This window comes from Schistocerca nitens, chromosome 8 (genome assembly GCF_023898315.1).
Source record: "Schistocerca nitens isolate TAMUIC-IGC-003100 chromosome 8, iqSchNite1.1, whole genome shotgun sequence".
Classification (NCBI taxonomy): Eukaryota; Metazoa; Arthropoda; class Insecta; order Orthoptera; family Acrididae; genus Schistocerca; species Schistocerca nitens.
In genome coordinates, this window is record NC_064621.1 from 310,702,580 (window position 1) to 310,726,559 (window position 23,980).

The 23,980-nt window shown below is 43.1% G+C and overlaps 1 protein-coding gene across 1 annotated transcript in view; it reads left to right on the forward strand.

Moving 5' to 3' along the window:
• The window catches only part of LOC126199541 (telomere zinc finger-associated protein-like), a 373,452-nt gene that overhangs the window by 230,118 nt on the left and 119,354 nt on the right, over nt 1–23,980 (forward strand). The window contains exon 4 of the mRNA XM_049936462.1: nt 20,619–20,789. Coding sequence (XP_049792419.1) covers nt 20,619–20,789 — 171 coding nt within the window. The remainder of the gene's footprint in view (nt 1–20,618; nt 20,790–23,980) is intronic.

A 23,980-nucleotide genomic window follows, 5' to 3' on the forward strand; every position in this document is an offset into this window, starting at 1 on the left:
TAAGTCGTCGTGGAACTGAATGACTGGTAGAACATTTCGACTGTAGTTTACAGAGTCTTGGTGGTTATGTTGAAAAATAGCCTCATTTATCTGTGTCAGGTTGAAGTGTGGAGGACCATTCAATAAAAGTTACTTGGTATGCCTTGATAATGTGTACCGAACTTTTTGAAGTTCCTCGTAGTAGTACTTCGAATTGTTCCATGAAGAAGTTGGCCACCACTGGACTGAGAGGACTACCCATGGCGACGCCTTCCAGCTGTTCGTAGAAATCGCCATTCCACGTGAAATAGCTCGTGGTGAGACATGCATAGAAGAGCTTTCTGATGTCCTGCGGGAAAATGGAACCGATGTGCTCCAGAGCGTCACTGAGTGGCACTTTCGTAAATAACGAAACAACATCAAAGCTGACCAAGATGTCGTTTGGTGCAAGTTTCAGTTTCTTCAGCTTCTCAATGAAATGTCCTGAGTCCTTAATGTATGTGTCGGTCTTCCCCACGTGTGGCTGGAGCAGAGAGGCCAAGTGTTTTGCCAGTTTATATGTCGGCAGGGCATCAGAAAGCTCTTCCATGCATGTCTCACCACGAGCTATTTCACGTGGAATGGCGATTTCTACGAACAGCTGGATGGCGTCGCCATGGGTAGTCCTCTCAGTCCAGTGGTGGCCAACTTCTTCATGGAACAATTCGAAGCACACGCACTGGACTCGGCGACTTGCAAACCTAAGGTGTGGTACAGGTACATCGATGATACTTTCGTGGTGTGGAGCCATGGTGAAGAACAGCTCGGTGACTTCCTAAGACACTTGAACAGCCTCCATGCCAACATAACATTTACCATAGAAGTAGAAAAGGACAAGAAACTGCCTTTTCTACATGTGCTGGTCACAAGGGACGACGAAACCCTGGGACACAGCGTGTATCGAAAACCGACACACACGGACCGATACCTGCACAAACTGTCAAACCACCACCCGAGCCAGGAAAGAGGCATGATTAGTACGCTCGTAACGAGAGCAGGACGAATATGTGAGCCGCAACACCTCAAACGAGAAATGCAACACCTGGAAACTGTCCTGAGGAGCAATGGGTACGCCACAAATTATATTAGAAGTGTAACAGAACCAAACACTCTGCGAAGTAAGTTTCCAGAAAAAGAAATGTCGGGTACGGCCTTTCTGCCATACATTCCCAGAGTGACGGACAGAATCGGTCGTATATTGCGCAAACATGGCGTAAAGACGATTTTCAAACCGACAAGGAAGATCAAAGAGTGTCTTAGATCGGCGAAGGAGAAAAGAGACCCACTTGCAATGTCGGGAATATACCGTATACCATGCACATGCGGAAAAGTTTATGTCGGAATGACTGGACGATCCATCAACACCAGGATCAAAGAGCATAAGCGACATTGCAGGTTGGGGCAGGTGGAGAAATCGGCCGTGGCAGAGCACGCACTGAATGAGACCGACCACGTAATAAAATTCGCCGACACGGAAGTTCTGGCTGTAGAGAAGCATTATCACACGCGCTTGTTCAGAGAAGCTGTAGAAATACAAAAACACGCGAACAGTTTGAACAAGAAATAGGAAAGCCTTAAGGTCAACTGATCCTGGCTTCCCGTACTGCAGCGAACGACCGTCGCAGGTAGCAAGAGGAGAACCGCACCGGAAATGACCGCGGAGAAGCCCTCGGACGTTGGCGCGCCAGGTACATATAGTCTGCGCCCGCGAGCTCGGCTCCAGTTCACCACCGGCAATGGAGGGTGAAGCTTTGACAATGCCAGCCACTCGTGCTGGCGAATCGTCAGAAAAATCATTAGATGAACGTCGGCCGAAGAACCCGAGACAGAAGCCAATAGGCAGTTTGTCAACAAGTGGCCACGAAAGCCTTAACAATTTTGTAGTATTCTAATAATGAGCCGATATGCCACAAATACAACTTTTCTGTAAAAACCGTACGTATAGGAGAAACATTTTCTCTAATGCTTTAACTGCCCCACAGTCGTAGTTAAAACTGACTGCGAGAACAAATCCACACATATTGATACAGAGCACAACACAGCAGTTTCTTCCCCGCAATCGTTCTTAACAGAAAACTTGTACATTGTTATGCATGAGGCGACTATTGGGAGGGCGTAAGTACAGTTGATTCTTTGTCAGGAGGCACTATCTCAATTCTCTCCTTGCCAGGTTTCTTCAAAAGGGTGGTAGTTATCTGTGGTCGCCGGTAGATGCAGTGAAAGAAGCTCTGTGTCAGGAGGCGCTCTCCCAGTTTTCTACTTGCCAGTTTTCCTCAAAAGGGTTGCCGGCCGCTGTGGCCGAGTGGTTCTAAGCGCTTCAGTCCGGAACCGCGCTGCTATTCCGGTCGCAGGTTCGAATCCTGCCTCGGGCATGGATGTGTGTGATGTCCTTAGGTTAGTTCGGTTTAAGTGGTTCTAAGTCTAGGGGCCTGATGACCTCAGATGTTAAGTCTCATAGTGCTTAGAGCCATTTGAATCATCAAAACGGTGGCAGTGATCTGTGGTCGCCGGTAATTGTAATGAAAGAAGATTCAGAATTAGTTACTTATTTCCATAAAAATGTGTGCAGCGTCTTGGCTCGTGGGTGACACCGCCTGTCGATGCACGTTGAGGAATCGCGTCCTAACCGGCCTACAGCCCGCTCAAGGCAGCGCCAGCTGGTTTACTGGCAGTTCGCCATTTGCAGGGCCCCGACACCGGCTGTACCATGACCCGCGGCAGTGACAGCGCCACATGTATTGAACTTACACACGCCGACCTGGGAGGAGCTCTGTACCCTTCCGTTCACCACCCTTCTTCCACGTCCGTCGTACCGTGATGACAGTTGCCGTGTACACGTGAAGTCCTACGATATTGGTCTACCATCCAGGTAGGCTCTATTCAGTTCGCTGGAATGTCAGGAACGCGGGGGTCCTAATCCTAATGAGAAGGAAAGACCTCCAGACTCTCCCGCCTCTAACGTAGGCAGACTATGGTGTTGAACCCTGTGCTGGTGTTTATAGTGAGGTAGCCATTTTTTCCAGTAATGGCCGTAGTGTGCAGGACATCTCCAACAGGCCTGCGCCAGACGTCACTTCGCTGCAATCAGGAAATCGAGTATGAACGTCAGGTACGCCATCGAGCCCTCTGACCGACTGCCTTATCAGCTAAACTGCTGGGGTATTTATAGAACGAAGGAGTGGCTAATGTTTAACCGACGTCATTCATCATGACCGCATAGTGCTTACTATTACGAAGGTATCAGTGGTTTCCCCTCTGCAATGCTTGCTTAACGAGTTTGTAACAATATAGAACTGGTTCATAAAAGCTCTTGGTACCGTTCGTTGCATTCGCCTTAGCCTTTCTTTCGTCACATAACGAGGGTGACGTGAGCCGGTTTGGGTGCCCTGACCCAGTACATTCCGCTTAAGGCTGCTGCTTGCCTTGCCAGAAACGCCGATGTTGTGTTTTTCCCTCACCCAGTCTTGGTGGCGATATGTTTTCGGCGTGGCCGCCTCGTGTCGACATTGCCGTAATGTAGCGAGAGAACTTCTCCCAGCGACTTCGAAAATTTTACCCATTTTTTGCCCTATACAAGGCTGGCATGCAACAGTTATTTAAAAAAAAAAACATGCACTGAAAGTCCGTATGAGTTTTTATTACTAGAGACCGGATTATATGCATTTGCATGTTGCATATGCATTTGTATATTCGGCTCCTTTTCACCAGTTATTGAATATTTGAACTAAAAATTAGCGACGATGCATATTTTCGCTCTACGTTTACAATATTTTAAAAATATAGACGGGCGGTTTCTAGTTCGATCTAGTTTTAATGTCTCACAAATTGACCGCGACCTAGAACTGCGTGCAATCGCTAACCGAGGGGTCCCTAGCGAAATGATTACAGAAGAGGAACAGGAACAGGCAGACAGAGACAATGCTTCTGCGTCCGCTCTCGCGCTTAATCTCCTTCGCTGTCGTACACCAATTAAATTAAATTAAACTACGCAAGCTTTTACTTGCATCTCCATTGTTTCAGTTTAGCTTTTTATTTACTTGTACACAACTGAACGTGTTTACGACGTGTAGTGTGTAACGTGTTGTGCGCCATGCCACCCGAAAAAAGGAACGTCGTTTCGTGGATAGCTGACCATCCTGGAACATTTACATATGACGGAATATTTTTATATTTTCGAGTTTGTGAGATAAACGTTTCGAGCAAAAAAAAGTTTCAAGTAGACCAGCATGTCAAAGTGTTTCTAAAGGCTCCTGCTCGCAACGAGACCTACAAAGGAAAACTACCAACTGTACCTTTAGTTCCTGAACAAGACAGTGAAGATTTCGAGGCCATCAGAGGGCTAGTAAACGACTTTGATAGTGCAGAGGCTTTGCCAATTTGCCAGACCAAGGAGTCTTTTAATGACTCGGGTATAAAAAAAGACATTGCTGTGATTACCACACTTTTTCCCATGAACATACAAGTATTAAAAAGCTTGACACTCAAGGTTTGGCGTTGAATAAATCTATTCAGTAAATGAATAAAATTATTCTAGTGAACTCCTCATTGCCGGAGGTATTCCCAAGAAACGTAAAGAAAAGTTTAAAAACATCTTAAACAATAACCCAGGCTTTGAACTCTTTTATTAATGGGAGAGGTGAACTTTTACCAGAAATAATGAGTGCCAACATAGCATCCAAATTCAAATACTGCCCTGTTTCCTCAGTTGATGTAGAACGGTCCTTTTCTGCTTATAAAAATGTTTTGAGTGATCGAAGACACAATCTTACTACCGAACATTGGAACAGTACTTAGTCGTTTATATTTACAATAGCAGAAAAATGTAAAATAAATTCTAAATGATGCTTTGGTCCAATAGTATTAATTAAAAGTTAACGCTCTTCAAAAAATTCATGATTGTATGTTGTTTTTTAAAGAAAATGTTACGGAGTTTTTGAGCGTACCCCTCTACGTGTTATCAAAGTTGGTCCTGTACATATCGATTGTTTCACTGCGACCCACTCGCATCGTATCGGATTCTTACCGACAATATTAGCAAAGAAGAAACAAGTCGAAACACGGTATGCGTCCCCATTTTGCAAATTCTTAGAAAATAATCCCAGAAAGGGCCCCTTCCTAACCTCTACCAGAAAGAATTAAGAAAATTATATCAGCGTTCTAAATGTACCGATTTTTCGCGTGGCCGGCGCTCTTCCTAATAATTGATATGCATAGGTTCGACTTTTAGATATAATGCACCCAGTAACTACCATGTTTTTTTATTATTTTATCTTGCGTGTTTCGAGTCTTTTCACGCATTTTAAGGATTTTTCATGAATATTTTAAGGTTGTTATGATGCATATAATCCGGTCTCTGACTGATTCACTTCAAACATCTACATTATATTGTAATAAACAGAGACCGGATTATATGACTGATTCACTTCAAACATCTACATTATATTGTAATAAACAAACACTTTTCGAGATTTTTGGTAATAATTTTTCCCCTCCTTATCCTCTCCCTTTAAATTTATATATTATATATACTAAAAATACATATAGCCTACGTCTGTCTTAATGTTCGTTAGAGTATTGCGTAAAAATCTCAATGAGACTGGTCAAGAATTTTGCGAGATTTTTGGTAACAATGTTTCGCATTTGCCTATTACGTATATATTTGTTAAAAATATATAGCCTATGGGCCGTCAGAAAGTCCATCAGAGCGTATAATGTAAAAATTTGAAGTACAGGGCTATTACAAATGATTGAAGCGATTTCATAAATTCACTGTAGCTCCATTCGTTGACATATGGTCACGACACACTACAGATACGTAGAAAAACTCATAAAGTTTTGTTCGGCTGAAGCCGCACTTCAGGTTTCTGCCGCCAGAGCGCTCGAGAGCGCAGTGAGACAAAATGGCGACAGGAGCCGAGAAAGCGTATGTCGTGCTTGAAATGCACTCACATCAGTCAGTCGTAACAGTGCAACGACACTTCAGGGCGAAGTTCAACAAAGATCCACCAACTGCTAACTCCATTCGGCGATGGTATGCGCAGTTTAAAGCTTCTGGATGCCTCTGTAAGGGGAAATCAACGGGTCGGCCTGCAGTGAGCGAAGAAACGGTTGAATGCGTGCGGGCAAGTTTCACGCATAGTGATGGGAAAGATTCAGTGTTTAAACCCCCTCTACCAAGAAACGTGCCAGAACTGCAAGCTCGCATCAACAATGCTTTCGAACTCATTGATGGGGACATGCTGCGCTGAGTGTGGAGGAACTTGATTATCGGCTTGATGTCTGCCGAATCACTAAAGGGGCACATATCGAACATTTGTGAATGCCTAAAAAAAACTTTTTGAGTTTTTGTATGTGTGTGCAAAGCATTGTGAAAATATCTCAAATAATAAAGTTATTGTAGAGCTGTGAAATCGCTTCAATCATTTGTAATAACCCTGTAAATCTTTCAACTTTTCGAGATTTTTGCTAACCACCTTTCCCCCTTACATAGTACATTCAAAAAATTGTAGCCTATGTCCGTCAGGACGTCTATTAGATTATCACGAAAAATATGAAGTCAATCGGTCAAGAACTTCTAGAGATTTTTGGTAACAATGTTAAACTTCGACCTGCGTTTGTACAGCAGTATAGATTTCAAATATATATTTATATAGCACATGTATTAAAAATATTAGCCTATGTCTGTCCAAAAGTTTACTAGCGTTTAGTGTACAAATCTGAAGTAAATCGGTTACGGACTTCTCAAGATTTTTGTCAACTATCTTTCTCCTGTATATTAATACCACATATATTTAAAAAAACTCGTAACCTTGTCCGTTCGAACGTTTGAAAAATTTTGCAGGAAATCGGTCTAGTATTTTCCGAGATTTCCGGAAGGCTTTTCACACTGTATCACACAAGCGGCTAGTAGTGAAATTGCGTGCTTATGGAATATCGTCTCAGTTATGTGACGATTTGTGATTTCCTGTCAGAGAGGTAGTAATCGACGGAAAGTCATCGAGTAAAACAGAAGTGATTTCTGGCGTTCCCCAAGGTAGTGTTATAGGCCCTTTGCTGTTCCTTCTATCTTCATCTATATAAACGATTTGGGAGACAATCTGAGCAGCCCTCTTCGGTTGTTTGCAGATGATGCTGTCGTTTATCGACTAATAAAGTCATCAGAAGATCAAAACAAACTGCAAATCGATTTAGAAAAGATATCTGAATGGTGCGAAAAGTGGCAGTTGACCCTAAGTAACGAAAAGTGTGAGGTCATCCACATGAGTGCTAAAAGGAGCTCGTTAAACTTCGGTTACACGATAAATCAGTCTAATGTAAAAGCCGTAAATTCAACTAAATACCTAGGTATTACAATTAGAACTAGAAGGAACACATAGAAAATGTTGTGGGGAAGGCTAACCAAAGACTGCGTTTTATTGGCAGGACTCTTAGAAAATGTAACAGACCTACTAAGGAGACTGCCTACACTACTCTTGTCCATCCTCTCTTAGAATAGTGCTGCGCGGTGCGGGATCCTTACCAAATAGGACTGACGGAGTACATCGAAAAAGTTCAAAGAAAGGCAGCGCGTTTTGTATTATCGTGCAATATGGGAGAGAGTGTCACTGAAATTATATAAGATTTGGGCTGGACATCATTAAAAGAAAGGCGTTTTTCGTTGCGACGGAATCTTCTCACGAAATTCCAATTACCACCTTTCTCCTCTGAATGCGAAAATATGAGGGCCGTTCAGAAAGTAACCTCCGGTTGATTTAAAAAAATACACCAAGTTAAATAAAAATATTTTAATACATACATCTTACAAGTACACCTTTGCACTATTTTTCTACATAGTCTCCATAGCGATTGAGGCACTTATCGTATCTCTTCACAAGCTTTGAAATTCCTTCTGCATAAAAATCGCCCGCTTGTGCCTGGAGCCAGCCTGTGACCGCATCTTTGAGCTCTTCGTCGTCATCAAACCGCTGTGACCCGAGCCATTTCTTCAAATGCATGAAGTGGTGATAATCACTTGGCGCCAGGTCTGGGCTGTAGGGTGGATGGTTGATAACGTCCCACTTGAAGGACTCAAGAAGGTCCGTTGTTCTGCGAGCAGAGTGAGGACGGGCGTTATCGTGCAAAAAAACGATACCGGAAGTCAGCATACCACGGCGTTTGTTCTGTATAGCCCGTCGTAACTTTTTTATTGTTTCACAGTACACGTCTTGATTAATGGTCGTACCACATTCCATGAATTCAACCAACAACACCCCTTTGGCATCCCAAAACACCGTTGCCATCAGTTTTCTGGCAGAAAAATCTTGCGAGGCTTTTCTTGGTTTGGTAGGCGAATTTGAATGTGCCCACATCTTTGATTGTTCTTTTGTCTCAGGGTTCACGTACTTAATCCAGGTTTCGTCACCAGTCACGATTCTGTTTAACAATGGTTCTCCTTCGTCCTCATAACGTGACAGAAAGTCTAATGCAGAGGCCATTCTTTGAGTTTTGTGGTGGGCGGTAAGAATTTTGGGCACCCATCGTGCACAGAACTTACGGTAACCCAATCTTGCTGTCACTATCTCGTACAAGAGAGTCTTAGAAATCTGTGGAAAGCCAGTAGACAACTCCGACATTGAGAAACGTCGATTTTCACGAACTTTTGCATCAACTGTCTGAACGAGTTCGTCAGTCACCAATGATGGTCTACCACTCCTCTCTTCATCATGAACGTTTTCTCGTCCACTTTTAAATAAACGTACCCATTCACGGACAACTCCTTCACTCATAACTCTTGGTCCGTACACGGCACAAAGCTCACGATGAATAGCTGCTGCAGAATATCCTTTGGCTGTAAAAAACCTTATGACAGCACGCACTTCACATTTGGCGGGGTTTTCTATTGCAGCACACATTTCAAACTCCCACAAAAACTAAACTAGCGCAGGTACGACGTTCACTCGACCACGGCTTGATGCCGACTGACCTGTTGAGTGCGTGAATGCACAGATGGCGTCGCTACTCCCCCCACAACCCGCACTGTGACCAATCGGAGGTTACTTTCTGAACCGCCCTCGTATTTTGTTGACACCGACCTACATAGGGAGGAACGATCACCACGACAAAATAAGGGAAATCAGAGCTCGTACGGAAAGATATAGGTGTTCATTCTTTCCGTGCACTATACTAGATTGGAAAAAAAGAGAATTGTGAAGGTGGTTCAATGAAAACTCTGCCAGGCACTTAAATATGATTTGCAGAGTATCGATGTAGATGTAGATGTAAAGACTTGCTTTATATAGTAGTATAGATATAGATATGAAAGCAGAAAAAGAATAAACATTAAGTTTTTCTTAAATAATAGACTACTTAGCAGGTACACAAAATATGGATACTCACACTCATGCGCTCCTTTCAAATTAACTTTTCGTTTCTCTCTTGCGTCACAGAAGAGAAAAAATCTCTGTGAGCAGGCCAGAGGACAACAATTCTCTTTTTGTTGTGTTATTCTAGTTTGAGATTAATTTTTACAGTTTTCATTTTGAACATAAGAAGGTTGTTGTATTAGTAACATATAGATTTTCTTAAAAACTGTTTTTTTATTACATTCAAGAAATACCTTGTAGCGCGCAATAAAAGTTATGTGCACTGAATCAGGGACGAATTAGCTGTTTCAAGTACCGATTTGTCAGAGAAAAAAATTTTAAAATTATATTCTGTTTCGCTGTGTATCAAAAATTAGGTGGGATGTTTTTTGAAAAGGTTTTTCTCATTCGTTTTGCATTTTGACCAAGTAGGAGGTGGGAAACCAGGATGGTGATGGTATTATTTAGGGGAAGTAGGGAACTGCCTATGGGAGACATAGCATAGATGTTCAGGAAACCGTGAAGCGTGACACGATGGGGAGAGTACTTCTGTGGTGCTCCACCGAGCGAGGTGGCGCAGTGGTCAGCACACTGGACTCGCATTCGGGAGGACGACGGTTCAATCCCGTCTCCGGCCATCCTGATTTAGGTTTTCCGTGATTTCCCTAAATCGCTTCAGGCAAATGCCGGGATGGTTCCTTTGAAAGGGCACGGCCGATTTCCTTCCCCATCCTTCCCTCACCCGAGCTTGCGCTCCGTCTCTAATGACCTCGTTGTCGACGGGACGTTAAACACTAATCTCCTCCTCCTCCTCCTCTGTGGTGCTCCCATGACTGCAGTTACGTCCCTGTCCAAATCCCCAACTTTTGGAACAGATGTCTGCAATGAGCCCCAATACTCTCTTTGGTTATAAGACACATGACGCTTTTTTTGTAGTTCGAAAACTGCATTCACATTTTGTGGTAAAAGCATTCATATTTTGCGAATTTATTTCCCAGGAAAGAATACCATAGTCAAGAACTGACTGTACTTACGAATATTATCCAAACGAAATTATATACGTAGGTCAAAGCTGAATGCTTCAAAAGAAAATGTTTATGAAGTATGCTGGCTAGCCTATTTATCTTGACCACTCGAGACAATTTCTTATCCAAAAGAAAAAAAGAAAAAAAAACAAGCAAATGTTGTTTAGCTACAAATGGTTCAAATGGCTCTGAGCACTAGGGGACTTAACTTCTAATGTCATCAGTCCCCTAGAACTTAGAACTATTTAAACCTAACTAACCTAAGGACATCACGCACACCCAAGCCCGAGGCAGGATTCGAACCTGCGACCGTAGTGATCGCGCGGTTCCACACTGTAGCGCCTAGAACCGCTCGGCCACCCGGGCCGGCTGTTTAGCTACCAACGGCACGTTAACTAGCATAACAGCATTTCTTTTCTCTTCTTTCGTTACGGAGATACTTAGAGCGAGATGTATTCTTTTTAATAGCATCCTACATATTTTATTCAGTAATCCATTTGCTGTCCTTAAAACAGTTCAGAACCGTTTAATAGTGTACCAGACACGTAAACACGGCGCTATTGAAACCGTAATGCAAATAGTCCCTCCTGCACTAGCTCGTCCATTTGCTAGAGTTGACAGTGAATAAACGAAACATGAAAAGAATACACATCTGTCATTGAGAGTTTAGTTTTCAGTTGAAGATTTGTGTAAGTACAGTGTACAGACTGGTTCCCACGACGACATTAGGTTATGAAACTATCCCATGAAACCAGTTACACGAAACTGGTTTCGTATATGACTGGAGACAGCAACACAGCAGTGTACAGTCATTTTCGACGTTTTATGAATGCTTGGGTCATCTCTGAAATGGAAGAAGTTCCGACAGTTGCACGAGTAATGGCGGACGTAATGCTTCCCTGCCTCAAATCGCTGCGGAAGAAAAGAAATAAAGAGACGCGTTTAGATTCGTGATAGGATAAAAGAAAGGAACTCAGCTCGGTTGGCTGGCTCTGAGCACTATGGGACTCAACTGCTGAGGTCATAAGTCCCCTAGAACTTAGAACTACTGAAACCTAACTAACCTAAGGACAACACACACATCCATGCCCGAGGCAGGATTCGAACCTGCGACCGTAGCGGTCGCGCGGTTCCAGACTGTAGCGCCAGAACCGCTCGGCCACCAGCGGCCGGCTCAGCTCGGTTGCTCAGAGACCTAAACGAAAGAAATTATTGCGGAAGATCCGACAATTCATTTCAAACATTTGATAATGTGACAAAAACAAACCACAATTATGCTCAATAGAGTTAAAGATGCGACAAGGAAGAAAGATACTACAATGTGTGAAACATTGTCGCCATCACAAGCTACAAATGAAACTGCGTGTTCTAGTAAGTGGAGATTCGTATTTCTCTGCAGTAAATGTTATCTTTTCTACAGCCAGTTGCTTATTCCCTTGTAGTTTTCGTAACTCGTTTGTGTTTTCCTTTCTAATGGAATGAATTTTGGTCTTCAGCCAAGATAGCGACATTACCCATGTTCAGATAGCGTAGGACTGCATCAGTTAAAAGCAAAATGTCGTTGCTTGTTTTATTAGTTAACGTCATTGAAATCCGGCAAACACCTACGCATAGTGTAGAAGTCAGAGAAGCAAACTAGTTCCCTCCGTTCCCTCACTTCATATTTAACACTGTTGCCATGTTACCGACACGACACTTACCCTCAAACATCGTGTAACTACTACTTTCGTGCCACCGAAGTTGGCACAAGCCAAAAGTGTTCAGTTTCTCTAGCGATTTGCGCAACCGCCCGCGACGCGTCCGCTGAAGCCGGTGGCGCAGTTTCAAAACTTGATTGCGCAATCTAATGTCGTCATGTAAACTAACGTTACACCAACGATGAAAAGGTAATAATGTTACTCATCTATGCAGAACAGTTGTAAAGTTTTCGTATGTTTTTTGCCTTTGTAAATAATGCACCTCTACTGTACTGGGACAAAGATGAATGAGCGCGCATACGAGCAGTGAATAAGATCCTTGACCCTGTGTTTATGTGTGGTTCGCTTGGTCTCCAGTCAATCGTGCAGCGCTCGGGCACTTATTTGAAGCGTAGTAGAGAAAGAGATTTGATATTTGTGAATCTAAGAGAAATTATCTGGAATGCTTTGTTGTGAAGATGAAAACTTGCTTGTAAATAACTGTTTTGATTCTACTGATGGAAAAATAATTTGGAGGAATTTTGAAAGGTATTCAATGCGTGTACGAGAATGAAATGTTTGTTTGTCAGAAATGTTAATTGAAGGATGCGACCGTACGGGTTGTTTGGGAATGTGCATGTGGTGTGGATGACTAAATGAAATACAATCTCTCTCATCAACTCGCAGAAAATGGAAGTTCTAAACAGTTCACAAGTCCTTTATCAGCTAGGAGCCCCCACGTGCTACTGCACGAAAAGATTTACCCACTCATTAGACAGTACAAGCACTTCTATGGGCCCCCGTAAACGTGGTTGGACTTACCAAGTCTGGCGACGTTCGTCTATGGGGCACCAACTCATAATCGTTGCAATGTAGTAAGTGTTTCACAGAAATGTTTAATACAGGGTAAAAAGTATTTAAACCGACAAACTCTGGGACGCTGTAGGGGACATCAAAACAAATATTTTTCCCTAATGTCATTTTTTCCTATGAGGATTATTTAAACCGGTGGAGGCCGTATTATGCTCTTCAGTTGTTAGAGGGCGTATTACGATCTTCAGTTGTAGGCAACTGCTGTCCACCAGTGTAGCAGTGCTTTGTCTCTGTTTACTAATGGAGTGATACACCTGGAGTGAGTACACTGATATGGTTGGTGCGTACTACGCAGCGCACCACAACGGACGAGCTGCATAGCGGGTTTATCAATAGCAATATCCTAATCGCCGTATCCCGCATCATACGACCTTTGCTGCTGTGTACCAACGTCTACGCGATACCGGGTCATTTAGCTGATTACCTGGACAGGAACGCCGTCGCACGGTAAGAACGCTGCAATCTGAGGAAGCTGTTTTGCAGCATGTGGAGCGGGATTCTTCAATCAGCACTCGTGCAATTGCACGTAACATGGGCACGAATCAGACGAATGTAAGAACAGTCCCTCTAGAGCAATTGTTACGTTCATTTCACTTACAGCGTGTCCACAACCTACAACCAGTTGATTATCCACCCAGAGCACAGTATTCGCAGTGGTACCTGGAACAGTGCGAAATGCATCCTACATTTCCATCCTCTGTGTTGTTTGCCGATGAAGCAACGTTCGGGCGTGACGGAGTCTTCAACATGCACAATTTGCATGTTTGGAGTGAGGATAACCCACATGCCACAGTTACTAGCGCTCATCAAGTGCGGTTCTTCGTTAATGTGTGGGTCGGTGTTGTTGGGAACTGTTTAATTGGGCCATTAAATGGCAGGCACTATTACAATTTTATCGCCATGTTTGCCAGACTTGCTGGAAGACGTCCCGCTCCCTACAAGACAACGCATGTGGTTCCGACATGACGGGGCGCCGACATATTTCAGTCATCGTGTGTGTCGATTCCTTGACCGACGGTTCCCAGAAACGTGGATTGGCAGAGATGGTCCTGTACCATGGCCTACTCGATCCTCAGATATGTCCCCCCTGGACTTTTTTGTGTGGGGAGAGATGTGCAACCTTGTTTACGCAACTCCTGTTGCATCAGAAGAGGATTCACAAGTTCGATGATGAATGATTCGATCGTGGAGCGCTCAGCTGCGCGGTTATCAGCGTCCGCACAAACTCCCAACCTTTGCTCAGTCCATTCTCTCCACTTACATGAAGGTTGATGAAATGATGAGGGAAACGCAAAGCCAATCGTCTCGAGGCAGGTAAAAATCCCTGACCCCGCCGAGAATCGAACCCTGGACCCCGTGCTCGAGAAGCGAGAACGTGACCGCGAGACCACGTACTCGAGTTTATTTTCAATAAGAAGATATAAAAATCGTTAAGTCCACCATAAATTAATTTCACAGCCTGACTGAGTTTCGTAAGATCTTGGAGGCAATTCAATAAACCACGATTAATTGCGTGAGTTATCTTTAGAAACCCAGTAAAGTTCCACAGTATATCAAACTATAAATTCTACAATGGCTACACATTGAAACCTTCTACGTGTGGCTTGCATCACTCGCAACCCGAAAAGTAACAAGTTCTTCAGATGCTGAAAAATATCTATGTCCGAAAGCAGCAACTCTGAATAATTCACACAAGCGAACTAGCGGCTATTTCTCGTAATACCGACTAACACATCCTGACCGCCTCCAACGGCGTCCGAATCTCGACTCCTCTCCCAACTGCCGCTGCTCATCCAGGAAACCTCGATCAAGCACCACTAAAGTTAGTTAAACTACTGACCGTGAAAATTTCCGAAATTTTTAATTTTAATTTTTTACACGTATGTGATACATCAAATAACACGGAAATTTTCCGAGAAATATTATGCTGTTATCAGTTTTCCTTTATCTACCATAGTTTATTTATGAACAATAATTTCTATGGTTTTCCTCCGTTTTCGGATTTATGAGTGTAAATATTAAGAAACAGTTTAAATTATACATTACATAATTTCCGTTTACAGTAATGCCGCTACTTTTAATGTTTCTCTGTCTATTTGGTAAAAAAAGGTGTTTGTAACTGCGTGAAATCCGCTTTCCGCGCTCTCATTTAAATATGTGAATAATTTTAGTGAACCGGCTATTACAGTCCGATGCAGTTCTACGAGATGTATCCGTAGACACCTTGTTTGTTGCAATCGCATAATGCGTTGCCAAGATATTCACCTTTACAGTCCAGTAATTATTTATAACATTTAACTTACAATAACTAATAAACTAATGCGGATATCGAGGGCGCGTCTTCACACCCTTAATCGTCCATCTTTTCTGTTTCGAATGAGCCTACTGGTTCTTCAGAGACACATTTCGTTCAGTATTTATTAATTTTGGGGTAAGCTTTAATTTTGCACTGGACACGAAAAGCGGCCATGAGAAACGAGCAACCGTTGTGCTCCCCAATGAAAGCGATTTCCCGGTCACATGGTCACCGTAGCGGCCGGTGAAGTCCAGAAACAACCTCATCTGTAGAGCATGGGTGAAACTGGCCCTCCACGTGCTCCTGTCAAGCTGATTTCAGTTGTCAACACGAATATGATACGACCCTGGCCGGCGCCTGTGCTTCCGCGGCCGCATGTTAGTGATTAAATAAAGCGACTCTTCCCTTTACAGTAGTCTGTCGTGTTACAACGGCCGGCCGGAGTGGCCGAGCGGTTCTAGGCGCTACAGTATGGAACCGCGCGACCGATACGGTCGCAGGCTCGAATCCTGCCTCGGGCATGGATGTGTGTGATGTCCTTAGGTTAGTTAGGTTTAAGTAGTTCTAAGTTCTAGGGGACCGATGACCTCAGAAGTTAAGTCCCATAGTGCTCAGGGCCATGTGAACCATTTTTTTTTTTTTCGTGTTACAAGGAAAACATTATCCCTCAGATAACTGAGAACATTCACGATTAGTGTTAATTTGATCTCTTTGTTTTTATTATGCGACAAATAACGCAAGTGGTTGGAATGTCTGTAATTTTTACATTTAGAGAATTTCGCAATTAAGGTCTCCTTATGTGGTACAGTCCTTTTTGACAATAAACAGAGTTTAATTCTTGAAGAACGGCTTTCTTTTAGTAAACGCTCCTGCACCATTCTTAGTTAAGTTTTGAATATTCTGTTGTGTGTTGATTGCACCTTACGCCACACGAAGCCACAGATCGTTTCTGGCAAGCAAAAAACAAATTTGTAGTGAGTTGTTTATTTTTTCTATAGTTGCTGCATCTGATGGTATCTATTTGCATTCGAGAACGCCAGTATGCCAGACACAAAACAAAAGGCCGAGCATGGTGTAAATTACTTTTATTTCAGGGCAGATCTCGCCTTGCATTCTTCTGAGGAAACAGTTCGTAGTCGGAATTATCAAGTGTTGTGCTAAGCAATCAGATTCATTTACAGTGGACAGTGTAGGTAATCTCAAACAGTTATTTTTCTTCTGAGTAAATTAGTATTTTATTTTGTGAAGATTTCAAGTCAGAAATTGCACTTAACGTCACTCAATTTCATAATGTACTTCAGTATTGAGTTTTAGTTAAACAGGTTTCACTGAATACACACTTAGTTACTTTTGGCATTTAATTATATTAGTTTTCATTATTTCAAATTCAGTACTTCACTAAGTTTAAAGTTTTGTTTAGCGACACTGTTTACATGCGCTACACAGGGCCAGTCGAAAGTCAATATTGCTCAGCAGTTGAATACGAGATCTGAGGCACACGTGACACGAGGAGAAAGTTTTTGAAAAAAGAATATTCAGTACTGTCATATATCAATAAATTTTTATAAAAAGCTTACACAGTAACTGCAGCGTTTCCTTATTTACGATACATTTACGTGTAGTACGATACTGCACTTACTATTCTGGGCGAGGTGAAAATGGAGCAAAAAATAAGGAGTTTTTCTTAAAAAAAAAGACATACAGCTGTTCACATCTTCGCAACGAACGTACTTGTATAAGAACAGCAATAGCGCTGATTTGTGTCTAGTGGATATCTAAACAACATTTGCTTGATGCTCTTGCTATACTGGTGCGCAAAACGTAAGGACGAGAGTGTCTCTACCAAGTAACATAGCTCGACGAAACTTAGACCATACGTAGCATTGCTACAGTAGTGCTACAGCTACGGTATAGTAGCGAAGGTAACAAAGAAATACGCAGTGAGACGAACGGGAATAATATTTTTATTGACACTATTATTCAAAGACAATAATTACTCTGCTTTTACTGTAATTTATGAAGTTCCCCTGGACATTACAAATTGCGGCATATGGTTCGTAACAGGGTGTATGATCACCACTGACTGCAATGCATACTCCGCTACATGCTCCCATACTGGCAAGAAGGTTGGTAAGGAGTTCTTGAAACGATCCATGCCTCCACCAGTGTTACTGATAACTGCCGGATGGCCGTTGGTGCACGCGAACGTGCTGCAATATGTCTTCCCAGCGCATCACATATATGGTCGGCGGAATTTACGTTGGGCGAACGGGCAGACCACTCCATTAGCCCAATATCCTCTTCCTCCCAGAGCTCCTGTGCTTTTCGATGCGGTCACGCATTGTCATCCATAAAAATGAAGTTAGGGCCGGATGCACCACTCAAAAGACGCTCATGGGGAAGGAGTACAGTGTCAGAACAACGTCGACAGGTGACCGTACCGTGTTCAGAGATTTGGATGTTAGTATGCCCATGCAGCATTACACCTCTCCAAACCGTTAACACCTGGACCATCAAATCGACCAGTTCGACAACATTCATGGGTGCATTACATCCTCCCACTTCTCGCCATGTGAGGTTAAGTCCAGAACCACTACTCAGACGTCCAGACTCACTACTCAGACTGAATCTGCTCTCATCCGAGAGGAATACGCGATCCCATTCCTCGTTGATCCAATCCTTGCGCCATTGGCCGTCGCAAACGGTGCTGCCAATGTGTGGTTCTCAACATAACGGACTTGTAGTCGGACAAAGACACCACCCATATGTTGTCACTCTGGAGCGTGAGATTGCGTGCCTTGCAGTCCTGTATAATTTGATTGCTTCAACCGCTGTTTCACATGGGTTACTTCTTGCCTGTTGCACAACGTTAAGTAACGGTCATCTACTGGTGATCGACCACCTCCTCCCCTTCAGGTAGCAGCCCCTGTGGTTCTGAGTGCTCACCATGCAAGTAAAACAATGCCGTGAGCAAGACCAGTTTACTGATAAACCTTCACCATGTAAGGTCATCGAGATCTTGCTTCTTGGCATTCTTGTAATGAAGAATATCACCAACCACCACTGTGCGCCTCAATTACTGTCTGATTGGCACTTGCTGTCTTTTCGCGTTTCTTCAGCTGCCTCGTGTTTCGGGTACAGCCCCATTTGGCGCTATACTGTTGCTGAGCTCATGCCATGTGGCGTCCAACTTTCTGTGCTCGATTGGAAGACCTGTGGCAACATGCTCCCGCACTTTCATTCATTTTTACCGAGTAGTTAATCGGTCCATGTACGGCAGTGCACGGTATCAATATCTTGAAAAACAAAACCGACCGCGAAAATGCAGTTTTTAAGGGGTCAAATCTCGGGTTCTCTGGGTAATAGAGCTTTGGAACGCCCTTGCCCTAACGACGATTTGTACACCTATCAGAAGAATGAGCATACTGTAGCTTTACTACAGTGTAGGGTCGAAGTTGCCATGGGAAACTGATCATATCGTTTGGCTCTTTTGCTTTAAGTGTGGTGGGCCATAGGGGGCTTAAAAAATCGGTTGCTGAGAAAACTCAGAAAAACCATGATTTTTGGGTACGAAAAGTACCAGTTCTGGGGATATCCACTTCTATAATTTCTGTTCACGATAAACTGTCGAAATTTTTACCATATACTCTTAAGACGATTTCTCGAGGAACTTAAACTTTTTTCTATGTAGTTATGTTTTACCGCGATCCAGAGGTTATCGTACTTATGCAAGGAATATGTGCACGTAATATCCAATGGTAAATATAGTTATAAGTGACTTAGTGAACACATGGCAAGGGTTCTGGTGCCATCGCAAGGGTTCTGATGTCACCGAACTATGATTTAGACGCCATTTTTTCACGAATAAACTTTATGACGTGCTGTCTCTAAATAACTGGCAATTTACTGCAAGTTCCATTCCAGTAGTACACTATTACCCAATTCGACAGGTTACAGATTCCGCCAAAATTACGATTTATTTTTGTCTGAATATCATTTGAAGAAACATCATCACTTATGAGGAACGGCTACTTTCTCTTGTTGAGAGGTTTAATTTTGCTTTTTTTATTAAAATACATTATAAGTGGCGCAAACTTACCTTGCAATACCTATTGCGACAGAATCGTGAAACAGTGTGTGTTATTAAAATGCAACAGGCGACTATGGTGATCAATAGCTTACGGAAAACATTGTTTCGTTTTGTTGTAAAGTAAGGTAAGAATTTCACGTTTAATTTCATACTACCATAGTTGTCTAAGACTATCAAAAAATTGTAGTATTGGATTGAAAAAATAAAAAAAAGCCAGAGCTTCCGCTGTATCGCCGTTGATAAGAAAGTTCCCTATGTTAACCATATAGCAAAATACTCTCGTCTTTGCATGCTACCACTTGCCAAAATCTCGTATCGATATCTCGAACGGTTTAGGAGATGTGTGTTATTGTATGAATATTTCAGTCCCGTGCACGAGCGGTCGGAAGTGATCAAACAAATTCCATTTTCCCAAGATTGGAGACAAGTAGAGACCTCCTCTCAAGTGTAAAGAAAAATTCAATATCTTATCTAAGTTTGGTTCACAACAACATAAGGTGTAATATGCACCAAACGCAAAAGCATAGCGACGCATATTTTTCGTTGCAAACTTTTTCGAATTCCGCGCAGGATCGTACTTAGATGCTGTGAAAATTAATTGTTTTTGCGATTGGTTTATGTAAAATCGTGTGAGACTACAGAGCTAATGATAGGTGCCTAACGCTCTACGTGTACTGGCACTGCTGCATCTTGACTAGCGGGCTAATCAGCGTTCTCTGCGTGCATGCGTAAGCGAGTATAACAGCGCGGCGAGTCGGCACGCAGACTACCGGCTTTCTTTCTGTTCTCACACTAGCATAGCCAAAAGGAAGCACACACACCGATTTCCCAATCCAGAAGTGTTTCCCTTCGCAGTGGAGCCTTATTAAATCTTTCCTGGACTTCTCCCATAACCAGTTTCATTCTCTTCCCTATATGTTGTCGTTCGTACACGCACACACTTGTCACTGCGCTTCCTCAATACTGTAGCAATAACCGCTCACATCAGCCAGGGCTACAAATTAAAACTAGAGTGCTACTGCAACTTCGGAAACATGTAAATGTGAATTCTAATATTTGATTCGATCAACTGATAAGAAGTAACATAGATACCAATCTGCATAATAACATTTGATACGAAATGGGGTAACAGCGGGAACTTCTCACCCACATCGTATGTCGTCCGCAAGTCTTACACAGCAGTGTACTTTACCTCTGGAAAATATGCTATCGGGATTGGTGAAGATAGATGGGACAGCCTGTATAAAATCTACAGATACCCATAGCAATCATTGAGGCTTGTGTGTGGTTGGGCTGCAGATGTCGGGTGACCGGCTGCTGGTGCGCTGGGAGCGGCACGAGTGCGGCGTGCTGCGAAACCTGCGGCAGTTGCTGGCCGCCGAGGCGTTCGTCGACGTCACGCTGTGCTGCCAGGGGCGCCGGCTGCGCGCGCACCGCCTCCTCCTCTCCGCCTGCAGCCCCTACCTGCAGGTAGGTCGCCGCGCTCGCCAAATGCCTTCAGCTGAATACCTTCCGAACTGCGGGGGCAGAATTGCTCACTATCACTACTTCCCAAATTGTGTTAATCACGGGCGGTTATAATTAAACTGCAGCTACTCACAGAGGTCCGGTGTGGGCTGTAAATATCATATGGCAGCGATACTTCTAATGCGTCGATGCCGAACCGATTTTTGCTGAAAAAAAAATTAGTTCCAATTTTGGCCACCAGGTGTGAATCTGGCGCTGTGAATGCAAAGAAGTTCTATAGCAATATTCTTATATTTAATGAAATACTAACAGGAAGAGGGAAACAAATGAGAAAGGTGTAATGTTGATTTTATTATTAATCGCCACTTACACAATTTGTTTAATATGAGCAGAGTCGTCGACGAGATGTTGTACTGCTGAATACCTTCCGAACTGCGGAGGCAGAATTGCTCACAATCACTACTTCCCAACTTGTGTTAATCACAGGCGGTTATAATTAAACTGCAGCTAATCACAGAGGTCCGGTGTGGGCTGTAAATATCATATGGCAGCGATACTTCTAATGCGTCGATGCCGAACAGATTTTTGATGAAAAAAAAGTAGTTCCAATTTTGGCCACCAGGTGTGAATCTGGCGCTGTGAATGCAAAGAAGTTCTATAGCAATATTCTTATATTTAATGAAATACTAACAGGAAGAGGGAAACAAATGAGAAAGGCGTAATGTTGATTTTATTATTAATCGGCACTTACACAATTTGTTTAATATGAGCAGAGTCGTCGACGAGATGTTGTACTGCTGAATACCTTCCGAACTGCGGAGGCAGAATTGCTCACAATCACTACTTCCCAACTTGTGTTAATCACGGGCGGTTGTAATTAAACTGCAGCTAATCACAGAGGTCCGGTGTGGGCTGTAAATATCATATGGCAGCGATACTTCTAATGCGTCGATGCCGAACAGATTTTTGCTGAAAAAAAAAGTAGTTCCAATTTTGGCCACCAGGTGTGAATCTGGCGCTGTGAATGCAAAGAAGTTCTATAGCAATATTCTTATATTTAATGAAATTCTAACAGGAAGAGGGAAACAAATGAGAAAGGCGTAATGTTGATTTTATTATTAATCGGCACTTACACAATTTGTTTAATATGAGCAGAGACGTCGACGACATGTTGTACAACGCCAGATTTGCACCTGGTGGCGAAAATTGGAATCAATTCTTTTTCAGCGTTAATCGGTTCCACATTAATGCATTAGCTTATCTACCACGTTTTGCTGCCATACACTGGATTTTCGTGAGTAGCTGTGCTTTAATTATAACCACCCACTATGATTGCATGTATGTGTCACTGACTCTCCCAGGCGAAAATAATTAGCAAAATTGATGACTGCAGCTTAGTCAAGAGAAGTTTCGTATAAACTAATTACGTTTACAATTCGAAGTGAAGTTTATCAGAAACATCATCCAACAATACTACAGAGCATCGAAGTTACAGGCGCCGGCCCCTGTATAAATAGCTATAAACAATGTGATTCCGTGATGACATTACAAACTTTCAGGGATGATAGACAAGGATAATTGCATCAGTTTGAGGTAAGGAACCATGGTAAAAGCATTCGACAGTGGAATACATGTACTGGTACTGCTTTTTGCTAAGATTGGAGGGTAGGCAACTGCCACAGTTGGCAGCATGGACCGAAACAAGAAAAGGATGTCCACCATACGAGGGCTCTAAAATGTATACGTGAGAAGATATGAGTACTTGTTCATTTTCGTTACTGTGAAACACATCTACTCTATTGAACCAGTGATGTTTGGTTTGTGGGGCACTCAACTGTACGGTCATCAGCGCCCTTACAAAGTCCCAATTAACACACAGTCTAATTTTTTCACATTCCAATCTAACCACTATCACGAATGATGATGATGAAATGATAAGGACAACACAGACACCCAGTCCTCGGGCAGTGGAAATCCCCACCCGGCCGGAAATCGAACCCGGAACCCTGTGATCCAAAGGTAGTAACGCTAGCCACTACACCACGAGCTGCGGACTCTGTTGAACAAGTGCTCATAGCTCTTAACGCATGAATTTTAGAGTCCATATATACTAGACTTTTTTTTCTTTTTTGGTCAATTCTACAATCTTTGACAGTTGTCCACCCAACAATCTTAGCAACAACAGTACCAGTACATGTACTGTCAAGGATATCAGAATGGTTTTCGCTTATAAGTCTCGACTTCTTCGTTTCTAGTACATGGACCCTTACCTCAAATTGATACATTTATTCTTCTCCATCATACTAGAAAGCTTGTTACATCATCACGGAATCATCTTGTATATGCAAACATTTACAAGCGCCACCGCCTATAACTTTGATGCTCTGTTGCGTCGTTGGATGACGTTTCCGGGCACAGGTTCCTATCCTCATTTCGGTCCTCAAGACACCCCTCTGCATTCCCTCGAAGTTTGTCGTTGTAATGTTGAAACACCATGTGTATACACACTGTCCTGTCACATTAAATGGTTCAAATGGCTCTGAGCACTATGGGACTCAACATCTGAGGTCGTCAGTCCCATAGAACTTAGAACTACTTAAACCTAACTAACCTAAGGACATCACACACATCCACGCCCGAGGCAGGATTCGAACCTGCGACCGCAGCGGTCACGCGGTTCCAGACTGTAGCGCCTAGAACCGCTCGGCCACCCCGGCCGGCTCCTGTCACGCTAATATGATAGCCTGTCAAAACCTTAAATAACCAAATTTTGGTGCACGAGATGAGCGGGAAAAGTGTTAAGATTCTGGAAATAACACGAAAAGGGATGTGGGGTCATGGCGACTCCAGTACCGTGGCCAGCAACGCTAAGTTTCTCTGCTAACAGATTCTCGATTGGTTTTAAATCCAGGGAGTTAGGCGGCCACGGGAATACAGAAACTGATCCTGGTTCTGCACGTGCACTACGAGTTGTGCGACACGTTGCATTGTCCTGCTCGTAGATCTCATCATGCAGGGATAAAGCAAACTACGTGTAGGGGTGGACATGGTCCCCAAGGAAAGATGCATACTCGTACTCATCCATTGTGCCTTCCAGAATGACGAGATCATCCAGGGAATGCCACGAAATCATTCTCCAGACCATAACGCTCCCTCCTCCGCCTGGACCCTTCCGTCGACTATTGCAGGGTGTT